The 21330-nt window shown below is 48.3% G+C and overlaps 1 protein-coding gene across 1 annotated transcript in view; it reads right to left on the reverse strand.

Annotated features, from left to right (window-relative positions):
• Nucleotides 1-21003, reverse strand: part of ANTXRL (ANTXR like) — a 29233-nt gene extending 8230 nt beyond the window's left edge. Inside the window, exons 1-12 of the mRNA XM_035023531.1 lie at nucleotides 20972-21003; nucleotides 15362-15433; nucleotides 14084-14155; nucleotides 10894-10975; nucleotides 10767-10800; nucleotides 9648-9727; nucleotides 9503-9571; nucleotides 9061-9138; nucleotides 8905-8965; nucleotides 6564-6659; nucleotides 3145-3214; nucleotides 2506-2581 (exon numbers count right to left, since the gene is read on the reverse strand). Of these exons, the coding sequence (XP_034879422.1) occupies nucleotides 2506-2581; nucleotides 3145-3214; nucleotides 6564-6659; nucleotides 8905-8965; nucleotides 9061-9138; nucleotides 9503-9571; nucleotides 9648-9727; nucleotides 10767-10800; nucleotides 10894-10975; nucleotides 14084-14103 (666 nt within the window). The 5' untranslated portion in view covers nucleotides 14104-14155; nucleotides 15362-15433; nucleotides 20972-21003. The remainder of the gene's footprint in view (nucleotides 1-2505; nucleotides 2582-3144; nucleotides 3215-6563; nucleotides 6660-8904; nucleotides 8966-9060; nucleotides 9139-9502; nucleotides 9572-9647; nucleotides 9728-10766; nucleotides 10801-10893; nucleotides 10976-14083; nucleotides 14156-15361; nucleotides 15434-20971) is intronic.
• Nucleotides 21004-21330: the final 327 nt, after the last annotated feature.

Here is a 21330-nt window from a genome sequence, read left to right on the forward strand (position 1 = left end):
GTCGTGGTCCTCCATGTGGTCGTTGTGGTCCTCCGTGTGGTCGTCCTGGTCCTCCGTGTGGTCGTCGTGGTCCTCCGTGTGGTCGTTGTGGTCCTCCGTGTGGTCGTCGTGGTCCTCCGTGTGGTCGTTGTGGTCCTCCGTGTGGTCGTTGTGGTGGTCGTGGTCCTCCGTGTGGTCGTCGTGGGCGTTGTGGTCCGCCGTGTGGTCGTCGTTGTGGTTGTGGTCCTCCGTGTGGTCGTCGTTGGCGTTGTGGTCCGCCGTGTGGTCGTCGTGGTGGTTGTGGTCCTCCGTGTGGTCGTCGTGGGCGTTGTGGTCCTCCGTGTGGTCGTCGTTGTGGTTGTGGTCGTCCGTGTGGTCGTCGTGGGCGTTGTGGTCCGCCGTGTGGTCGTCGTGGTGGTTGTGGTCCTCCGTGTGGTCGTCGTGGTGGTTGTGGTCCTCCGTGTGGTCGTCGTTGGCGTTGTGGTCCGCCGTGTGGTCGTCGTTGTGGTTGTGGTCCTTCGTGTGGTCGTCGTGGGTGTTGTGGTCCTGCGTGTGGTCGTCGTTGTGGTTGTGGTCCTCCGTGTGGTCGTCGTTGGCGTTGTGGTCCGCCGTGTGGTCGTCGTGGTGGTTGTGGTCCTCCGTGTGGTCGTCGTGGGCGTCGTGGTCCTCCGTGTGGTCGTTGTGGGCGTCGTGGTCCTCCGTGTTGTCGTCGTGGGTGTTGTGGTTGTCCGTGTGGTCGTCGTTGGCGTTGTGGTCCTGCGTGTGGTCGTCGTGGTTGTTGTGGTCCTCCGTGTGGTCGTCGTGGGTGTTGTGGTCGTCTGCGTGGTCGTTGTGGGTGTTGTGGTTGTTCGTGTGGTTGTCGTGGGCATTGTGGTCTTCTCTAGTGGTTCCTTGGGCCTTAATGGGTCTTCCTGCAAAATCCAGACATGTCAGTGACTGGGGTGGGCATGAGTGACCTCTTACTGGGGGTACACCCTCGTACCCACACCAGACCTTCCCATACTCCTGGTCCTATAGGCCTTAATATTCCCACCTCCAGGGAGCACTGAGGGGCTGGAGGACAGGGACAGTAACCAGAGAGCCACTGTGGAACCCCGGGCCACAGAGCACACACTAGCCCTGCTCACAGGCTCTGTCCTAGAGCCCTGACAAGGGAGTGGAATCCCCGTGGTGGCACAAAGCCAGTCCTCACTGCATGCCTCGGCTGACATGCTGCACAGCCCTGCCCTAAGCCAAGTGGTCTGCTTTCCCAGAGGCAGGAGAAGGAGAGGGGTGAGGGTCTGTGTCCAGGAAACAAAGCAGCTGAAGGGGGAGGCAGGGTAGGGCCCATGGTGGTGTGGCTCCTCCTGAGGTCTTTCTGACATGTGTCTGCTGAGGCCGGGCTGTCAGTTGGTGGGACTCCTGGTGGGCAAATGGGTGAGTTCAGTCTGCTGATCCAGGAGTGTATGTCCGGGCACAAGCAAAGACACAGTCGGAGGACTGTCAGCACTGTTGGAACCCTCCCAGGCTGGGACTGGACAATAGGGTGGTGGCAATTAGGCACAGTTGTCCCTCCTCCCAGGCAGCTGTCTTCCACATCCTGACGCTGTCGCCCATGTCATGCTGCCCTGTGCCAGGTGTCCAGGTGACACAGAGCTCTGAGGAAGGGGCACCTGGGAGCAGAACCTTCTTTCCCACCTGTCATTGAGTTGCCTGTCCCTGAGTTGAGCCCCAGGTTCTCCCCACAGCCCTGCCCGCTTCCCCACCCACTGCAGGAGAGCACCGTCCTTCAGAGGTCAGAAAAAGTTAGCAGAGAGGGCAGCTGAGGAGCGTGAGAAAGCAGCAGAGGCAGAGGGGAGGCTGATGTTCTCTGCAAAATGACAGCGGGTGTTCTTCATGTGGGCTGGGTCTCAGGGCCAGTGATGGGCGTGTGTGGGTTCAGCCATACCAGCAACTGCATCCATACAGTGGAAACACACCTGGTCCCACCCTCCAGATGCCCTGTGTCTGGGACCTGGATTTGCAGTGTTCCAGTGTCCCAGAGGTCCTGGATTCTGTCTCCTAGCACACAGCCCCCCAGCTTCTCCCAGTTGCCTAGCTGGAATGCAGGGTGGAGCCCTGAGTTCCCCACCACTAGACCTGGGCCAGGAGAGGTGGCAAGGGGAGAGGCAGGTGTCAGAGGCTCAGCACTATTTCTGGAGTCTCCTCAGAGCTTAACTGTCCCCTTTCATGTGCTTCCAATGACACTTGGTTCACACAGAGAGCAGAGCTTCTGCAGGGCCTGGACAGGTGGCTGCACCATAGGGGATCTTCTGGAAGCACTCCCAGGGTACCTCAGAAGCCTGAGTGTGGGGACAGCTTGCTGATGAAGGGCTGAGGGCCCCAAGCTGGCTATGAGAAGCTGCCCAGCTGCTTGTCTGCATGAGCCACTTGCTTGGACTGCTTGGGACATTCTTCCCCTCTTCTGCCTCCCCTGGTGTCTGCTCCTTCCATGAAGTGGTTCTGGTCAGCCCAGGAGGGAGGCTGCAGCCCTACTTTGGCACTCACACAGTCGTTGCCTTGGAAAACCATTTTGCCGAGGAAGCTGTTGCCACCGTCCATGCTATATCTCACGATGACCTTCCTAAAGCATAGAAAAGGCAGATGGTGATCACCAGTATGGATAGGTATACTTCTTGCATTTGAGTCAGCTATAGTCAATAGTTTTGTTTATTGCAATGGCTTTGGCCATCAGGCATTGGGTCCACCAGTGAGCATACAGTATGGGTAAGGGGGGCTCACCCCAAGCACTACAAGGTCAACTTCTGCAGTGAAGACTGACCAGGCATGAGGAGACTTACATCGGGTCAGATGCCCTCTTGGCCGTGGGCTAAGTTTCCAGGGAGCGCAGCTTGGTGTCACCATCCTGACTCTTTATTTATAGAGTATGTTGACTTAGCTCTGAACAGCTGTCTGGAACAAAGTTACCATCACAGGGTACATCATCTCCTGAATCCTACATTCCTCAGCAGAGCCAGGGATGAGGGAATCCTTGAGTGCTTCTGGGGACCACCACCAAGGGCATGTGCTGAGGATGCCTGGAGCCCTCCCTGAATTAGACACGTACTACCGTAGCTTGGCATCCCGTGTTCTGTATACCTCATGGTGGCAAAAATGCCCATCTGGCCCCTGTCCTGGGGCACTTACTGTTTGTCGGTCTCAATTATATGTCCAGGGCACATTATACTTCTTTCCGTTACTTCAAGCGCTTTTCTATCTGAGAGACAATCACAATAGAATAATGTCAGTGTCATGTCCATTCATCCATCTCTTCTTTTCTGCCAGCCTCTGGCAAGCAGAGTTAACACTTTGAAAGATATCAGCTTCTCCTCTCTGCATTCCTCTGAGCCCCTACTGTGCACCAGGTCCTCTAGAATGCTCTGGTTGGAATGGAAGAGACAGGCTGATTCCCAGTTCCCAACGGCCTTACATTTGAGGGACTGGAGGGAAGACAAACATTGAAATAACTAACAAAGAACAAAATAGGGGTGCCTGGGTGGCTCAGTCGGTTAAGCGTCTGCCTTCGGCTCAGGTCATGATCCCAGGGTCCTGGGATCGAGCCCCGCATTGGGCTCCCTGCTCAGTGGGAAGCCTGCTTCTCCCTTTCCCACTCCCCGTGCTTGTGTTCCCTCTCTCGCTGTGTCTCTCTCTATCAAATAAATAAAATCTTTAAAAAAAAAATTTAAAAAAAAGGAACAAAATAAATGCAGACAGTGAGAAGTGCTGAGACAATAAGAAGCAAGGGGAGGACAGAGAGTGGAAGGGAAAAGACACAGCTTAGGAATGGGGGACCTGTCCTGTCCTTAAGAGATACCATTTCCTTTCACAGAAACAAAAATCTGTATACTTCAGTGACTTCACTGATGTGATGGCTGGGATTTGCTTCAAAGTAATCCACGGTGAAGGCATCAATAAAACCAGATTGTCCAGAGTTGATAATTATTGAAAGTAGGTGAAGCTGTGTCAAGTTCATTATACAATTTTTGCTACTTGTCTCTATTGTTGAAAATTTCCATTACAAATAAAGTCTCTTTGAGGAGAGGATCCTAGAGCTGAAACCAGGTGGGGGGAAAGCCAAGGAAAGATCCAAGGAAAGAGTGTCTGGCTTCTGCGAGCAAGTGCCACGGGCCTGGGGCATAACTAGCTGAGCTTGTTGAGGAGAGACGTGAGTGAGGAGAGGTGGGCAGGGCATTGTGGGCCCTGGGAAGGGGTTTGGGTTTTATTCTAAGATGATGAATCTGACAGGGGGCTGGCCAGATCTGGGCAGGTTTTGGACATTGAGGCAACAGTGAACTGGATGTGGAGCAAAAGCAAAGGGGAAGCACAGTTGATAGGCAGGGTTTGGTGACAATGACTGGGTGGATGGTGGTGCCATTTAGTGAGGTAGCAAAGCCTGAGGGAGGAAGAGGGGCTCTCTTTGTCTTTGTGTTTTTGTGTGTGTGGGGGGGATCCTGGGAGTTGGCACTCAAGAGGCTCAGAACAGTTTTGTCTCTTGCAGCTGGGGGACCAAACTCTTTCATACCCCTAACTTTGGTCACAAGCCAGGACTATTCCCTACAGAATGGCTCATTTCCATGTGGACCAACCCTGGCCCTAACTCAATGGTCACATTAACTATGAGCTCCTGAACTGTCTGACCCCTCCACTGGGCTGATAATGAAAGCTAGCCACCACATATGGTTTCGGGAAAGCCAGCTGTGTCTGAGAGGTAGGATGGTTGGGGTTAGTGCGGAAAAAAATCCCTAAGAAATGCAATTTACTTTCCCGTAGGGTGTTCACAGTCCAGAGCAGAAAGAAGCTAATGACAGGTAGCTGCACACTGAGGGCCCAGAAGTTTGCTGAAGTGGAAAGGAGTTTTCAAACCACTATTAACTGATTAAACTGAATACTTAATTTATTTATTTAAACTAGTATAAAATTTCTTAAAACATAGAAACATTACACACTAAAGACAGAATACATACATAGCAACACCGATTTTAAAATTTTCTATATGCTTCTCTGTATTTTCTAAAATGTTTTCCCAGACATTTAAATCTAAGGAAAATGTAATTAGAAAAAAATTGAATCACTCCCCATCAGTGCATCAGAGGTCTTGGCAATAAAAAAAAAAAATCCTGCTAGGCCACTTGCGACCAGCCACTGAATGCATGCAGAGTGGCCATCAGCTGAAATGCACAGGAGTATGTGTTGGATTCTGCCATGTGAGGCCCTGGCACCAGTCCACACTGAAGAGGAACACTGGTGATCTCCAGGGTGCTAACCGATAGAGTCATAGGGCACAGAGGAAGTATCTGAGCACATTTCCTAGGAGATAGGTTGTGTCCAGCACTCCTTAAGAATGTCATCTCAGCAAGGCAAGGCCCAGACTAGGCAATTGGATCACATCTGTCTGTTTCCAGCTCTTCCTACAGCAGCTTCTGGCCTTGGGCAAACTCATTATTACCCCTCTGCCTCATTCCAGAGCTATACTGAGAAATAACAGTTTTGAGAATTTGGGGACATGGCATATGCAAGGCCCTTAACACATTACCTGATATAGTAAGTGCTCCATGAACATTGTTCTCCATACAAAGGCTTCCTCAGTCCCTAAACCACTCCTGAGGAAGTACTGAGCAAGGAAAATCTAATCCCCCGAGGCCATCTATACACTGCAGCTGTGGGAATGTGGCCACAACAGTGCCCTGTCCTGTTCTGTGTGCCCACGGGAAAGAAGGAGACTAGAGATGCCCTGGGGGAGAGGATTTGCTATGGATTGACCAGATGGCCCTGGAAGATGTCACTGAACATACTATAATCAGGTGAAAGGACGGCATCAGCGGGCTAACTGGGAGAGCCGAGGAGGACACAGAAAGTCCTCCTGTCCCCCAGAGCTCTGGGGAGGATCACACCCACCTCAGCACCGAGGGCACATCTGCCTGCCCACCCGTGCGCTTCCTCAGGCCACTCGGCCATATGGAGGTACACCTGAGCCCGAGTGTTTCCCCAAATATTGGCTTATATAGGCAATATGGCTTAGTTAGCTCAACTATCATATTAGCCCCATTTTACAGTAGAGAAAAGAGAGGCCGAGAACAGAATCCTCATTTGGTGAAGGTCACACATGTGACATGTGCCTGTGCCAAGATCCCAGGGCCTGGGTCTGGCAGGTGGCACCCTCTCTCCATCCCAGGTGCACATACCCTTCCAGGAAGCTACCAGCGCACCTGGCCCAGACTCAGAGCCCCAGGGCTGCCTCGTTTCTACCAGCAGTCTCCAGGGATTCGGGTCCTTGTGGCTCAAGGCAAGTGAGTGCTGAACCAAGGGAGGGGGAATGCAGCTCTGGGGCAGACCCAGCACCCAGAGCCATTAGGGGTAAAGCCCTGCTCCAACAGGCTCTGGTGCTTTGGGGGTTGATGACTTCCCAACTTCCCAGCCAGGTCCCTCCTTCCCCTTGTCCACACAGATCTATCCTCACAGTGTTCACAGTGCATGGTCAGCAAGGACTTTGAAGGCCTAGCTGGCTGAGGGGAAGGCAGCCTGAGATGGGGAATTTGTCACTTGGAGGCACCGAGGGGACTACTTACTGGGGAACCTCTTGCCGCCCACAAAATATTGGCAGACAAATTTCTCCTTGTTACTTGGATCTGGGACAGGTCTCAAAAATTCCACATCGTAGTATTCTGCAAAGGCAATATTCGAAGGTCTGTGTGAGGCAGAGCTGAGAGCTACTTTCCCTCCTATCTGCTAGTTATAACAGTTCACACCAAAACCCCATTCTCAGGAACTCCTTCTGAGGAAAGCAACTTTGCTGCTCTCTCTGCTCCAACACCCCTCACCCAATTCCTCCAATAGTAACAAGCACACGAAGAAAATGAAGCCAAGGACAGACTAACGTCAGCTTGTGGGAGCTGCATTTCCTACAGAGGGGGGCACTGCATTGCAGCGGTCAGTGGCATGAGGACCCGTAGCCCCCAGCAGAGAGACCGGTCCTTCTGGATGGAGAACTTTCCTTCTGGAGAAGTTGTACAGCAGGCCTCCCGGAGCTCCAGAGAGAGGAGCTAGAAAGGCAGGCAGCTCCCTGACCAACGTTTCACCTGTGTCCTCTTCATGCTGCGATTCTACTTCTGGGATTGACCCAGGGAATCCTGACCCATGCCCACAGAGAGTGAGCCTCGTGGTGCTCACAGCCTGCTGTAGCCACATGTTAGGAACAACCAGAATATTGACCAGAGGGACGAGTGAAAGAAATTTCCTCCATCTGTAGAATGGAATATGTGCTCATGGTTGGAAAATGTTATGTACTGCATGATCCCATTAATGCAAAACATCCTTGAAAAGCATATTTAGATAGCTGTGTACAGATACATGATCAGCCATCTATGGGAGTTATCTGTGGGAGAGAGATGGATGGGACAAATAGTAACTTTATCATAGTGGAGTGGAGGGACAGTAGCTAACAGACTGGCTGCAGGCATGTCTCTGCACTCACAGCGTTCCTTCTGCAGGCTCCTCCTGCCCAGCACAGCCTGCAGGCACTCCACTCAGAGGGTCTACCTGCCACCCTGCCCACTGGATCTTAGAGGAAAGCCCTCCTCTGCCCTGGGTCCTACTATGTGCCACCATGGATGTGCCCTGTCTGTTCTTTGCAGACATTCACTCTGGGTCCATCACATACAGGAACAAGAATGACAAGGTGCCAGCAACATCCTGCCTCAGTGGGCGAGAAAGCCCCAAGCATACCCAGCAAACACACAGGAGGGATGAATCTGCGAACCACTCAGCCTAGTACATCAACCAAACAGCGTTCATACCACATGAGTCCGTTAAGGGGATGTTTTTACACAGCAAACTAGCCTATGGAAGGAAAAATCAGAACATTAACTGCCTTCAGGTGGCAGGAGAAAGATTTTCTGAACAAGGGCCTAGCATGGATTTTCTGGAAACCAGTGTAGTGGTCTGTGTTTTCATGGGGGTTGGAGTCACACATGTGTTGTGTACTTTTGTCAGAACTCATGAAATGATACACTTTTGTCATATTTCAGAAAAATAACTTAATAAATATTGGTCCCTAGTTTAAGATATGCAGATGAGGGGTTTTAGTGAAATAGACTAATACCTATAATTTGCTTTACAATGCAACAAAAATTAAGGATGGATTCATGGACAGAGAGGGAGAGAGAGAATAGAGCAAGTGCACTAGATAGATCAATGATAAAAACCATGGTCAGATACTAAATATTAACTGCAAAATCCAGGCAGTGGAGGCAGGGCTGTTCATTGTACAGTTGTTTCCACTTTGCTGTAGGTTTGGAAATTTCCTTCACAAAAGGCTGGGAAAATATCAAAGAACAGAATGATAAAAATAAACCGTGACAGAGCCAAGCCGAAGTCATGGCACATACAAAGTGACAAGGGCTGTGGGAATCCAGAGGGGCCAGTGAACCAGGGAAGGGGCAAGGGGGAGACTCCTGGGAGTGAGGCCTCAAAGGAGGGGTGGGCTGGACCCTGGAAAGCGGAGGGAGGGGCTTGCAGGAAGCCCAGTGCCTTCTCCCCCTCCCCCAGCCTAGCCCTGTTGGGGGCTAGGGGCCTCACACTCCCAGGCCAGGCTGGGGTTCGGGAAGGGGCCTGCTCCGTGCCCTCGGGCCCTGTGCAGAAGATGCCAGCCTGAGCCACAGAGGTGAAGAGGCTGCGAGTCTCATGCTCACCCCTGTCTGCTTTTCTAGGTGCTCTGGCCCTGGGATTTATTCACCATGCAAGGACCAGACACTCACACAAGTCACACTACCACCAAACACACAGTCACACTAACACTCACACAAACACAGACTCCACACATTTGGAGCCCACGGACACAGACATACATGTGTGCATACGTGCACACACTCCCCACACGCTTCTGTCTAGAACAGTGAGCTCATCTCTTACCATATAAACACATAAAGTAAATGCCCCTTGCCATAGCTTTCTCACAGGAATTTGCCACGAGCTAGAAAAGAGAGAGGGGTAGCAGATCAGGGACAGTGGATGGTGGTGAAATGGTGAGAAGCCTCCTTATCCCCTTCTCATTTAGTGCACACTCACCGATTTATAAAGGACTTCCATTTCCTTGACCTTCTCTGTTCCATACACATGGGACTGTTTTCCTGTAATGTCAGCCAGCTACAATGAAGAGGAAGTGTCTTGGCTCACAGGCAGTTGTAACTATGAGGTGTTCACAGGTAGTTGAAGACACAGAAGTCCCCATCCCAGGAGACAGTCTTTTGCCTCATGCTTGTTAGATTCCGAGGGCCAGACCCTGGTGTTGGCCAGCAGCCCACCCTTAGGGAAGGGAAAGCCCTTACATGTGTACCTGGGGTATATAGGTTTAACACAACAATTGTTATTTGTTTCTGGAGTGGCTATCTGCTGTCTAGACACTAGGTGTGGGTTAGAGGTCCATCCTCATGCAACCTTGGGAATGGTGCCTCTGAAAGTTTTCCCATCTAGGTTCATAGGTGGCACATGGTTACCTGCTCAGAATTACCTTATCTCTGTCATATTTGTTGAAACCCACGAAGTAAACTATGCCCCTCATTTTCTGAGCCTTCTGAACCTAAGACAAAGAAGATCTTGAGTAAAAATACCAAAATACATTCAGTGAAATGCTAGTAACGATGGGTTGGACTCACTTGGGACTTAATCATTGGTATTGATGATGATTTTGGTGGTGCAGTGTTCACAGCAATAATCAGGCTGTTAGTACGTGGGTCTGCAGAAGAAATACACAGTGGCCTGATCGGTAAAGGCACCCAGAGTGACTCTCTGCAGGCTGCTGGAACCACAGCACTGCTCCCCACACCTCCTCCCCAGAGGGGAGGCACCCCAACCCGAGCACCCACCATCACGGGTGCCTGCAGGGCTAGCAGCCCAGCCCTGGAGAGAGAAGGGATCTTAGCCAGGACCCACATTACAGACGACAGCACTGCGCCCTGCTCCGGCCCTTCCCACCGAACCGTCACTATGACCAGGTGTATAACCTTTGCCCTGAAAGGTAACTCCAGCTCCCTCATTGGACAAGCGTCAGTCTTTCAGATGAGCAAAGGATTGGACTGCCAGACTTGACTGTACCAGATGTCTCACAGCGCAGTGGAAAGCCTGGCTCTGGCTCAGGGCAGAGCCCACAGAAAGTCCTGCTCTATCTGCGGGCCCAGGGGTCCAGAAGGCGAGGTAGAGACTCTCGGGCTGCGGATCCCATGCCCAGCTCAGTGCCTTTCCCCACCAGGCCCATGCTTCCTTCCTGGCGAGTGCTGCAGCCCTACACTCTAGAAGAACATGGTTGTGGGCAGAGCACAGCTTTTTCCAGTGTTGGAGACACAGGCACAGGATGACATGAGCCAAAGGGAAGGAACAGAAGGGAAAGGAGCCAGGGCCAGAAATGTGATGGAGACAAAGTGTGGGCAGCAGGGGGGGAATCCAGTGCTTTTTTCTGAAAACAGAATCTTGTCTGCTCTAGGTCCCTTGGCTTTTCTGTTTTCTTGTTCAGGCAGCCCAAGTGTAGGTCAAGCACCTCTCAGTTACCAAGAACCTAGAAGGTCCATGCATGGCCCCATGTTGTTCTGAGACATATCACTGGGGGTGGTTTCATCCTCACTGCACAGAGGAGGGACCTATAGCCCAGAGAGGACAGCACCTTGCTCCAAGAGTCCGTGCTAGGAAGGGGCCGACGAGGGTCTGCACCAGACCTCCCTGAGGCTCAGGCCTGGCTCTGTTCCCACACCTGCCCACAGTGAAGTCACCAGGCAGCTTACTTAATTTGTGTGCTTCTTGAAGCTCCTCATTTACCTGCAAGGGAATGAAGGAGTGTTGGGGAAAGGCACTGAGAGGTCCCAGGATTACTCTAAGAACCCCATAAAGCAGAAGTCCTACAGTCAGTACCTCTTCAAATCCTTTCTCCATTAAACTTTCTCCTGCAGTTTCTATTGTCTTAAGTCCATTAAGAGTATTTTGTATTTTCTTTCTGAAAAAATCAGAAAAGGGGTTGAGGTGTAATTTGGGGTTGATATTAAAGGCAGCCCCAAGCCATCCTGGAGCCACTGTGCAGTGTGAAGACCTGTCTGGCTGGGACAGGACACAAGTCAAGTAGTCTGGTCATGACCTTCTGCCCTCTGTCCTTGATACTGACAGACCTCGCTCAGGCCTCCTCTGTCCCCATTGTGAGCATAGGGTGGGAGATGCTGCTTTGATGGTCCCATGGGTATGGCTTGGCTTTCTCTGCACTCGTCACTGTCTCAGGGCCCCAAGGCCCTGCCTTGACCATCCACGGTGAACATGGGGCACACCCATGGATGTGCCACTGTGAATCCCCACTCACGATGTGACTGGCAGGGCTGCTAGAAGCTAACGCATCCCCTGGGAAGGCACACTATCCTCCAACAGGTAAGGCTGAGTTTGGAAAAGGTCATCCTGCTGATTGATACTCCTGCCCTGTCCCATCCTCCCCTGCCACAGGCCCCCAAGGTTGACTCGGTCCCCCCAAACTTCTTCCCCTTCTGGACTGGTGCTAAAGGAAGTAGCAAGCTGCTTCATGAGAGTGCTAGGGCTCCTGAGTTCATGTGCTCCTGAACAAAAAGGCCAAAGGCTGGGAAGTGGCCCTGAGGGCTGTTCATGCAGGTGGACGAGGAGTGATCCCCTGGCTGCCACGGGTATGTGGCCAGACAGCTGCTGTGAAGGCAGATTTCAGGGGTGGGACTGGGACAAAAGAGGGGCTGGGGGCTTAGGTTCAGGCCAATCCCATGTGACGAGCTGAGCTGGCACAGTCAAGCTAGGAAAGTGTGGACTCTGAGAAGGCTTTTCACTGTGGGTAGTGGAGATGTTGCTGTTGGGGGAGACCTGAGAGCCCCGGGTCAAGTCCAGCCCAGCCCAGCCCAGCCCAGGAGGAGAGGCCTGGGACCCATGGCCAGTGGAGGCCAAACCAGGCACTGCTCATCCAGCAGAAGGACTGTCTCCTCCTCTCTCATCACACATTGGAAGATTTGTATTTTGCGACAGCACTCCAAGTATGGGGGAACTCTCAGCTCTTCCCAGTGTCTGGCCTAGGAGCCCCCAGGCCACGCATTGTTCTGGTCCGATAGGCTCCCTCCAGGGAGTGCTGCCCCTCTAGTCCTACTCCCAGCTCTGTCCATGGAAGGGACAACAGACTCCTTGTCCCCTAGCAGTCTCTCTTCCTTTTTTTTTTTTTTAAAGATTTTATTTATTTATTTGAGACAGAGAGAATGAGAGAGAGAGAGCACATGAGAGGGGGGAGGGTCAGAGGGAGAAGCAGGCTCCCCACCGAGCAGGGAGCCCGATGCGGGACTCAATCCTGGGACTCCAGGATCATGACCTGAGCCGAAGGCAGTCGCTCAACCAACTGAGCCACCCAGGCGCCCTCTCTTCCTCTTTAATACCCATCTCAACTCCTTGGAGTCCTCCATCTCTTCCCTGTTGTCACCCTCCTGGCCAACACCCCTGGGGTGTTCCTAGCCCCTGTGCCATCTGGCTTCTCCAGCATCCAGAACAAACCCCTCTTGGACTGTGTCTCCTCAGCCTACTCGATCTTAGCAGAAAGGGCTCAGAAAACACCAAGCAAGGTCCTAGCCTTGGTCCCACATTCTCTGTAGACCCTCCAGAGTCACACGTGTATCAGGTAACATTGTCCCCTCCTGGATTCTCTCTGCATGCCAGGGCCCACCCGGGCTCTCGGCCAGAGGCCTCCTCAACTCTTAGGCAGTGGGGCACATTTGGGAAGGCCCAGTCCCAGGCTGAGCCCAGCTCCAGTCAAGATCCTGTGGGTTTCTCAGGAGCTGGTAGCTTTAGGGCCCTGATATGAGTATGAGCTCTCTTCCCAGCTGCACATCTTGCCCCATCCCAATTCCACATCTTTTCCACTCCCCTGGGTACCACTCCCACTCCTGAACCCTCGCTTGTGGAAGACGTCACTATGTTCCCTGTCCAGAGACACACAGGAGGCCCTCCCTGAGCCCCCACACAGCTTCTCACAACTGGGCCCTGAGACTCCCACCTTGGAGAAAGCAGAGGTCTTCCTCTCCCCAAGGGGAGCTCCTCCACAAGAGCCCCCTGTCCAGCAGCCTTGCATCTCTCTGCCACCTGCCAGCATCACCCCCAATGGACTTGCTTCCTTCCACCTCATATGCACTCAGGTCTCTCTGTCCTAAACACATAACCACACATCTGCACAAATCCGTGCCTCCGCAAGTCCTTGGAGCAACCAGTCCCCTCCCTGCTTGTCCTGGAGTCAGGCAGGCATGAGAGTGCTGCCTCCATGCACTGACATCTCCACTCTGCTGCTCCTGGTTTCTCTCCATGGTCCTGAATGGTGGCTGTACGTCACAGATCCTGGGTCCATCCAGTCCTAAGGGTGCTCAACCCTCTTTGGTCCTTCACTCTGTCTAAGTTGGATTTCAGTTATTTATGTCCATGAGAATCTCAACCTTTCAGCCACTCAGAAGCTCCATAACTTCCCATCTCTAGGTTTTTGAGAAAACTGCTTGGCCCACCATGGCCCACCTCAACCATTCTATCCCACCTTGGTGTTCAGGACCCCACTCAATGGCTCCCCTGTCTCAGACCCACTAAGCAACCAAAATCTGCTTCACTGAGACCCATCAACACTTTGACGTTGCCCATCCCTTCTCCCCTGGTACTGACTTTATCTCTCCCTGCTCCTCTGGCCCAGGGCAGTGAGTGACACAGCAGGTACCTAACATTGACACTTTTCATAAATAAGCCACACATCTGTCCTACCCCATCCAGGGAGTCCTCACAGCTAGCCTCTTCTAAGAACAGGGAAGAGCACAGAGAGAAGGACTCAGGACACATGATGACAGGGCTTAGAGGGGCAGGGATAGTCTAACAGTACAGAGTAGGCCATTCTCAGAGGAACCAGGGGTCAGAGGAAAGAGGGGAGTCAGAGCTTGGGGTCAGAGTGCACAATGAAGGAATCCCAGGCCAGCCCATGCACACACCAGTGGGCTTCCCACTGTGGTCTCAGGGAACCCCTCAGCTCCCTTGATCTTTCTGGGGTCTCACCTACTAGGCCTGCCTTGGGGGTCAACGTGGCACTTGCCTGTCTGGGGTGAGTTTCATTTGGTTGTTGCTCTGTGAAGAGTATGTGATTATGGAGATCCTCAGGCTTGGGCTGGGGAGGAAGGACATGCTTGTGAGAAGCCATCAACATTGTCTCAAAATGAAGCCAGGGACAGTCAGGGAGGGAGTGCATGACAGTTTCCCTGCCCCCACCTCAAATCTTCTGTTTGGGGGCTCACTTTCCAAACCCCAGAACTTCCTGTAACTTTAGCAAAGAAATTCTGAGGCCTGTGAGATGGGCAGCCTTCCTGGAAGAGTGTGCAAGAATGGTATCCTGATCCATCCTTACACTCTCTCTAAACACACACACACACACACACACACAAGCATGTGCACAATGCAACTCAAGGAGATAGACACCTTCACACTCCTGCATGAGGGTCTCCCAAATGGCCTCTCCTCTACTGCAACATATTTTGGATCCCCTTCCCTCCTCCTAACTCCTTCCCCACCTCCCTCTCTTCTCAAAAAGTTAATCTCCCTTTTGGTAGCCATTCATATACATCCCTTCATTTCCTCCCCTTGGTCACTGTTTTCTCATTTGCTGACTCTCATTCTCCCTTAGCTAAACTGCTCTTGGTTCTTCTCCCAACTCATTTTACCTCTATTATCAGACTTTCTTCCTAGAGCACAACTTTGATATTGTCAGACCCCTAAACAAGAACTATCTGTGGCTTTCTATAGCTCACAGCAGAAAATTCAAGCCCCATGGCCTGGCATTATGAATCACTGTGTTTTGGCTCTAAGCTAACCCATCTGGCTTCATCTCTCAGCCCTCCCCTGAGTTAACCCTATTCTGCACCCAGACGGACCTCTCATTCCACAAGAAGTCTCCTTGATGGTTCCTGTTACCCTGTTTTTCCCATCCTTCAAGAAATAGATCAAATTTCACATCCCCTGGGAAGCCATCCTTGACTTTTTTCTGTGAATTCTTAATTTTTCCTTAAAGTTGCCTTAAGTCCTTTGCCTTTTCTTTTGGGCCCTGACATCATTTAATCAAGTGTTTATTTACTGCTACTGGTTTGCTTGTTTCCTAATCTGTTAGGTCCTCAAGAGCAGACTGTATCCCCAGCAATATGGCCTGACTCTCAGGCAGGAGCCAGTCAAAGATGTCACGATGCAATGGAATGACTGTGATGTCCTTCTTTCCTGTTTCAAGACACTGCCCTGGGCTCTATGCTCCTGACCCGAGGGATGCCCATGCCCACTGAGCTAAAGAGCTGTGTACTCTGCCTGGCAGAGGGAAACACAAGCCTACTTTGTGAACTTCTTCAGCAGTTCCTCCACAAGTTTGTGAATTTCTTTCCAGGATTCTTTTGCAGTTTCTGACCTGAAAACCAAAACAACATTGATCAGAGGGGTTACATGCCTCCATCAGGTAGGCAGCATTTCTGCCTCCCCACCTCCCACAGACCCTTTAGCAAGCTCATCCCCAGCCCACATAGCTGATGTCTGTCACACACCCTCAGCAACCTTAGTGGGTCACCATGGTGGTGACTATCATCAGTGTAAGTGGTGGGGAGGATGACCACATAGACCCATGCTTGAGAGATTTTTTATTTTGGCCTAATTAAATCTCCCTTCTGCACTAAGAGATTCTCTAGTATTTTTTATGCTTTTTTTCCGGTTCAACTAGTAACTTTATAATTGTTATTTGAATTCCAGGTCTGACATTTTACTTATATTCATATCAATTAGATCTGTGGAAGAGAGTATTACCTCTTTCTTTTGTGGTGAATTCCTCCTTCTAGTCATTTTGCCCAGAGAAGAATGGATGAACGAGTCAACAGAATCAAAAATATCAACCATGACTCAAGCAAAATACACACCAGACAAATCCAAAGAGGTCAGAAACCAAAACAGAAAAGCAAAAGAATAAGCAAAAGAAAAAAGAAAAAAGGGGAAGGGAGGGGAAGAGAGAATATAATCTCACAGGGTGGACAAAACAGGGTGATCCACTTGTTCCTGAGTGTATTTTGGTCTATGTGTTAGAAGACATTAAATCCCAAAATTGTAAAGTAAGCAAAACTTATATATATACAAAAATAAAACTGAATAGAGTGAAAGGAAGCCAAAAATGAAGAATCTATCTATAAAATGTAAATGTAAAAAGAGAAAGTTAAAAAAATGTAAAAAAGTTATAAAATGTAAATATAAAAAATGGAAGTTAAAAAAAGACTTAAAAACAAAGAGTTGATAAAATAAGAAACTAGTTGAAAAGGGAAAGAAGAGAAAAAAGAAATGGAAAATTTTAAACTGAAAGATAAATGAATCATGAGAAAAAACCTCAAATTCTATATACTATTTTCCCCTAGCACTGGAGTTTTACAGTCTTGTGGGGTCTGTAAACTTGCTCTGCACCTCTTCTTCCAGTTGGTCTTCTGGGGGAGGGACCTGCTGTGCTGCTTCTTAGGTGTCTTTGCCTGGGTGGAGTTGCCCCACCCATTGCCAGGGGGCTGGGCTCAGTGTAAGCTGGTCTTGTGTGTGGCATTTGTTCCCTGAAGGCTTTCCACGCCTCTTTAGAGGATCAAAATGGAAATGGTTGCACCTGATCTCCATCCCCAGAGCCTAAAGACATGGTCTATTCTCTTTAGTAAACCCTCTGGGATAAACGGTCTTCACTTTTGTGTGTGCCAAACTCTGCAGACTCCCATGGCGCTCGCCCACAGTGATCTCCCATGGGGAAGTCGTAGGGTCCTGTGTTACTGCTCTTTGTAGGGCCCTGGTGCTAAGAGCAGTCACTGGATTGTGTGCGACCCATTCCGCCCCTCCCAGGGGATGGTGGAGGGTCTCTGTGTTCCAGTCCTCTACAGGATCCACAGGCAGAGAGTGGTCACCCGATTGGCCCAGCTTGCAATTTATGGCAAATTGAGCTGAGAGCCCCCCTGCTGGGCTCGCTGACGATAACCAGTTTCTCCGCTCCACTGCTTGGGAACTCTACCATCTCAGGAACCCCTGTTAATTCTGTGACTCCAGGGATCCTGAGACCACACTGTTCCACCTAGAAATCTTCCCATTTCATCCCCTGAGCACCTTTCAGGCAGGGATGTCTCTCACTGGGGTAGATTTCTAAGGGTTCTGATTTTGCCCTCTGGGGCTATATCACTTTCTGGTAGCCGGCCCTCAGAGGCTCCCTCCCACCTCCATTTATCTTCTTCAAATTCACTTCTCTGCACCTCCTACCTTGCAAAAAGTGGTCGTTTTTCTACTTACAGAGTTCCAGATATTCTTTTCCTACATCTCAGGTTGAATTCATGGGTGTTCAGAATGATTTGATAGTTATCTAGCTAAATTCAAGGGACCAGATGAAACGAGGTCCCCTACTCTTCCACCATCTTGCCTCCTCCCTTGCAATATCTGATTTTTTAAAATAAACTTCTCTTTATCAATTTCAAAATGAAGTCTTTTTGACCTCAAAATAATTTTGGGATATTTAAGAGGGTCCCTGGAACATCTCAAAAATTTTTTCTCTCTCCTTATAAAAGAGACATGTTAAACTAATGCTAGTTTGCCATGTTGAATTACAAGGGAAGTACTGTCAAATAAGAAGATATGTTAAGCCATTTTTAGGTTATATTTGTATGGATCTATGTTATTAAAGTAAGTGTTCCAGAAATTGTATGGAATTCCTAGAAATCAATGTCTTGGTATTATGTTATCAGTCATAATTCTAATTATGATCTTAAAATGTATGTCAAAGAAAATGAAATTTCCTTGTCAATTGCATTGTAATGAACCCTCATCAGATCTTTAATATTGGCTGCTTTTAAGCTTTTAAGTCTTTTGAGATTTATAGACAGTTATTGCTTTACACTAGTGCTTTTACAGAAGTAGTTTCTCTTCAAAGAGATTTATGGAAAGGACCCTTTCTAACAAATTTCCAGGTACAAGTTTCGGATCACTTTAAGATGATATCACTGAACTGAGGAAGAATTTTCTGAACACTAATGGAGAAACTGATGTATTCATAAAATTTCCAACTGAAGATCAAACATTAATCAAGAATTAATTACATAGGACTAGAAGAACTCATGAGGATTATTATAAATTTATGACCGTTTTTTTCAAACATTGCTTGTTTTTCTATGTTTCCCCCCCAGATTTAAGGAGTCCTTTTTACCCTTCTTTTAATCTACCTATAATTTATAGAAATTTAGTAAACAAACTCTTAACTGAAAATAAAGTATCTTTCTCTCTATCTGGTCCCTCTATTCTTCAGAAATTCTTATTGAGTATTTTTTAAGATTATTTATTTATTTATTTATCTGAGAGAGAGAGAGTGAGGGGAGGGTCAGAGGTGGAGAGGGAGAGAATCCCAAGCAGACTCCGTGCAGAGCCAGATGCCAGGCTTGATCTCAGGACTCTAAGAACATAACCTGAGCCAAAACCAAGAGTTGGATGCTCAACAGACTGAGCCACCCAGGTGCCCCTTGAATATTCTTATTTTACATGACAATATAGGTATTTGTGTAAGCTAAATAAGAATCTAATTTCCTTCTAACAGGATGAAATTGGGCAAGTGACTGGTTTGGATTCTTAGCTTTAAAAAATCTAATCACCTTATGGTATCACTTACCTCTCGAATTCTACCCTCATGATCCAGTAGTTGTTTATCTCTCTTTTTCTCAGCTTCTTTATTTTCCATATAAGTGATACCATAAGACGAAACAATATTAGAATAATTGGGATCACAGAAGAAGAAGAAAGAGAAAGAGGGGCAGAAGGTATATTGGAGCAAATTATAGCAGAGATCTTCCCTAATTTGGGGAAGGAAACAGGCATTAAAATCCAGGAGGCACAGAGAACCCCTCTTAAAATCAATAAAAATAGGTCAACTCCCCGACATCTAATAGTAAAACTTATGAGTCTCAGAGACAAAGAGAAAATCCTGAAAGCAGCTCGGGAGAAGAGATCTGTAACCTACAAGGGTAGAAACATTAGATTGGCAACAGACCTATCCACAGAGACCTGGCAGCCCAGAAAGGACTGGCATGATATATTCAGAGCACTAAATGAGAAAAATATGCAGCCAGGAACACTATATCCAGCTAGGCTGTCATTGAAAATAGAAGGAGAGATAAAAAGCTTCCAAGGCAAACAAAAACTAAAGGAATTTGCAAACACGAAACCAGCCCTACAAGAAATCTTGAAAGGGGTCCTCTAAGCAAAGAGAGAGCCTAAAAGTAACATAGACCAGAAAGGACCACAGACAATATACAGTAACAGTCACCTTACAGGCAGTACAATGGCACTAAATTCATATCTTTCAATAGTTACCCTGAAATGTAAATGGGCTAAATGCCCCAATCAAAAGACACAGGCTATCAGATTAGATAAAAAAAACAAAACTCATCGATATGCTGAGTGCAAGAGACTCATTTTAGACCCAAAGACACCCCCAGATTGAAAGTGAGGGGGTGGAAAACCATTTACCATGCTAATGGACACCAAAAGAAAGCTGGGGTGGCAATCCTTATATCAGACAAATTAGATTTTAAACCAAAGACTATAATTAGAGATGAGGAAGGACACTATAACCTACTTAAAGGGTCTATCCAACAAGAAGATCTAACAATTGTAAATATCTATGCCCCTAACATGGGAGCAGCCAATTATATAAGGCAATTAATGATAAAAGAAAAGAAACACATTAACAACAATACAATAATAGTGGGGGACTTTAACACTCCCCTCACTGAAATGGACAGATCATCTAAGCAAAAGATCAACAAGGAAATATAGACTTTAAATGACACACTGGACCAAACGGACTTCACAGATATATTCAGAACATTCCCTCCCAAAGCAACAGAATACATATTCTTCTCTAGTGCCCATGGAACATTCTCCAGAATAGATCACATCGTAGGTCACAAACCAGGTCTTAACTGGTACCAAAAGATTGGGATCATTCCCTGCCTATTTTCAGACCACAATGCTTTGAAACTAGAATTCAATCACAAGAGGAAAGTCAGAAAAAACTCAAGTACATGGAGGCTAAAGAGCATCCTACTAAAGAATGAATGGGTCAACCAGGAAATTAAAGAAGAGTTTAAAAAATTCATGGAAACCAATGAAAATGAAAACACAACTGTTCAAAATCTTTGGGATACAGCAAAGGCAGTCCTAAGAGGAAAGTATATAGCAATACAAGCCTTTCTCAAGAAACAAGAAAGGTCTCAAATACACAACCTAACCCTACACCTAAAGGAGCTGGAGACACAACAGCAAATAAAGCCTAAACCCAGCAGGAGAAGAGAAATAATAAAGGTCAGGGCAGAAATCAATGAAAGAGAAACCAAAAGAACAGTAGAACAGATCAATGAAACTTAGGAGCTGGTTCTTTGAAAGAATTAACAAGTTTGAGAAACCCCTGGCCAGACTTATCAAAAAGAAAAGAGAAATGACCCAAATAAATAAAATCATGAATGAAAGAGGAGAGATCACAACCAACACCAAAGAAATACAATTATAAGAACATATTATGAGCAACTATATGCCAGCAAATTAGATAATCTGGAAGAAATGGATGCATTCCTAGAGATGTATCAACTACCAAAACTGAACCAGGAAGAAATAGAAAGCCTGAACAGACCTATAACCACTAAGGAAATTGAAGGAGTCATCAAAAATCTCCCAACGAACAAGAGCCCAGGGCCAGATGGCTTTCCAGGAGAATTCTACCAAACATTTAAAGAAGAATTAATACCTATTCTTCTGAAACTGTTCCAAAAATTAGAAATGGAAGGAAAACTTCCAAACTCGTTTTATGAGGCCACCATTACCTTGATCCCCAAACCAAAGACCCCATCAAAAAGGAGAATTACAGACCAATATCCTTGATGAACATGGATGCAAAAATTCTCACCAAAATACTAGCCAATAGGATCCCACAGTCCATTAAAAGGATTATTCACCACGACCAAGTGGGATTTATCCCTGGGCTCCAAGGTTGGTTCAACATCTGCAAATGAATCAACGTGATACAATACATTAATAAAAGAAAGAACAAGAACCATATGATCCTTTCAATAGATGCAGAAAAAGCATTTGATAAAGTACGGCATCCTTTCTTGATCAAAACTCTTCAGAGTATAGGCATAGAGGGCACATACCTCAATATCATAAAAGCCATCTATGAAAAACCCACAGCGAATATCATTCTCAATGGGGAAAAACTGAGAGCTTTCCCCCCAAGGTCAGGAACACGGCAGGGATGTCCACTGT

The sequence above is a fragment of the Mirounga leonina genome, unplaced genomic scaffold, assembly GCF_011800145.1.
Source record: "Mirounga leonina isolate KUSES-001 unplaced genomic scaffold, KU_Mleo_1.0 Mir_114, whole genome shotgun sequence".
Classification (NCBI taxonomy): domain Eukaryota; kingdom Metazoa; phylum Chordata; class Mammalia; order Carnivora; family Phocidae; genus Mirounga; species Mirounga leonina.